Source organism: Mizuhopecten yessoensis, unplaced genomic scaffold, assembly GCF_002113885.1.
Source record: "Mizuhopecten yessoensis strain PY_sf001 unplaced genomic scaffold, ASM211388v2 scaffold2329, whole genome shotgun sequence".
In the NCBI taxonomy this organism is placed as follows: domain Eukaryota; kingdom Metazoa; phylum Mollusca; class Bivalvia; order Pectinida; family Pectinidae; genus Mizuhopecten; species Mizuhopecten yessoensis.
The window spans coordinates 2831473-2833668 of record NW_018404492.1 but is presented as its reverse complement, the minus strand read 5'-3'; the positions used below and the strand labels follow the sequence as shown (position 1 = coordinate 2833668).

General features: G+C 37.0%; 1 protein-coding gene across 1 annotated transcript in view; it reads left to right on the top strand.

Moving 5' to 3' along the window:
• LOC110445611 (15-hydroxyprostaglandin dehydrogenase [NAD(+)]-like) overlaps positions 1-2196 on the top strand; it is a 12459-nt gene continuing 10263 nt past the window's right edge. The window contains exons 1-3 of the mRNA XM_021490300.1: positions 1-192; positions 1255-1378; positions 1846-1958. Of these exons, the coding sequence (XP_021345975.1) occupies positions 100-192; positions 1255-1378; positions 1846-1958 (330 nt within the window). The 5' untranslated portion in view covers positions 1-99. The remainder of the gene's footprint in view (positions 193-1254; positions 1379-1845; positions 1959-2196) is intronic.

Genomic DNA, 2196 nt, shown 5'->3' with positions numbered 1-2196 from the left:
TCCCTTTATTTATTGCCATCGGACTAGTGTAAGATACAGACAGACTAGAGCATCATCACCGACAGGTCAAGGGTTCCTCGAGCTCCACGACCTATAGAAATGAAGCTACAAGGGAAAGTTGCAATAGTAACGGGAGGTGCCCAAGGATTAGGTCGAGGATTTGCACAGGGTCTACTTGGGAAAGGTGCAAAGGTCAGAATCAGGGACATCTTAAGCTTCTATGATATACTATATATATACAGAGACCTGACGTATAATGTATTATACGCCTCTGATATATATATGTACATGAGTCGCATGCATATATGTCACGAGACACATGTAGGGCAATATTGTATTATGTTATAGAGAGTCTCACACTATCCTACTGTATTACGTTCCTGAAAAGTTTCCCTTAGGTTTTAATATAATATTTCCTTTATAATTCATTACCAACTTAGGTAAAATAATATAAAAAAATAGGGATACTACTATTTTTATACCCCTATTTTTCATATGATTTTATCTGAATTTACAGTCAGAATTTCAAACACCTTTGTTATTACAAACAGTTATGTAGTAAGCAGGGAGTTGATCTTGTGAAAATAATTCTTCGCTTTAAACTATGTGGGCAAGATAATAGTCCAAGTTAAAAAATAAATGAAATGAAATTGGAACTCTTCTTTATTGGAGATACAACACAGACCATTGGGTCTCTTCTTTAATTGGATACTTTAGTCCGTAAATATTGTAAAGCAGTTGATTGTGCCTCAATATTACAATGTATAGTGACTACTGTAGTATTCTTAGAAGTTACTGTGTTATTTTATAAGTTGTCCTTTTATTGAAATTCTTCTAATCTATAGTTATGAAAATAAATTGTAACTTTGGTGTTCACCTGGAACCCCCCAAACTCTTAGAAGGACACTCTACCAATTGAATTACCTGGTTGCAATCCAGTCAAATTGATTTCCGCTACAGTCCTCCCTCCCTTTTTTTCAATCTTCACCCCCAAATACACAACTATTTACAACCTAGGTTTGGGTATCCCCTAACAAGGGTTGGTCACTGGCACACCACTGTAACAGCTAGGACATCGACCCTCCAAACTCTTAGACGGACGCTCTACAAAATGATCTTCCTTAGGTCAATGGCAATCGACTCAATCCGGTTCAGCTCCAAAATGTTCAGTCTATGTAATTAATTTACGTTAATTTATTTGGTGAAATTTATGTAGATAGCATTCATACAGTTTTGTCCTGCGTGTGTTGATAGGTTTGTATATGTGATGTTAATTCTACTACTGGACAAGCTACACTGGCAGCCTGGAACAAACAGTTTGGGAAAGGCAACAGTATGTTTCTCAGGTGTGATGTCACCGACCATGATCAATTTGAAGGTAAAATATAACTTATGATACGTGTACACTTTTTGAGTAAATTCATCAATTGAGGAAGTTTCATTTTGTTAAGTCCTCATTTTGAGCAAAGTCAATCCTCTCAGAGATATCTCGGTCACACAACAAATGGTACAGAATTCTACTGGAAGAATAATTTGAATGGACATAGATCTAGAGACAGAAGAACTGTATCACTCAATTGTAGGAGAGGAAAGACTGAGTTATCTCCCCTTAACAACAATGGGTATTGGTGCATGAAGTATTATTAGATCTATTTTTGTCTGCTGTGGGTACTATAAATGTTATACATCACTAGTATATATTTTGTACAGAAAACTAAGAAGCTGGAATATATATACTGTATACAGGAAATATCTGGCATTTTTCATCAGTATATCAAGATGTTTTAGGTTGAAAAATTGTCTGAAAGGTTCCAACATTGAAATGGATTGTATCATTTCTTACAGGTGTGATTAAAAAAGTTATCAAAGAATTCGGCGGACTGGACATTCTCGTGAACAACGCAGGAGTAAATGGAGAGGAACCAGAGACATGGAGGAGGACTATCCAGATTAACCTGGTAGGACTTTAGGGGTTTACCATGTAATATAAGGGTGGAGGAGGGGGATTATCTACATTGGTAGGACCTTAGGGGTTTACCATGTAATATAACGGTGGAGGAGGGGGGTTATCTACATTGGTAGGATCTTAGGAGGTTACCATGTAATATAAGGGTGGAGGAGGGGGATTATCTACATTGGTAGGACCTTAGGGGTTTACCATGTAATATAAGGGTGGAGGAGGGGGATTATCTACAT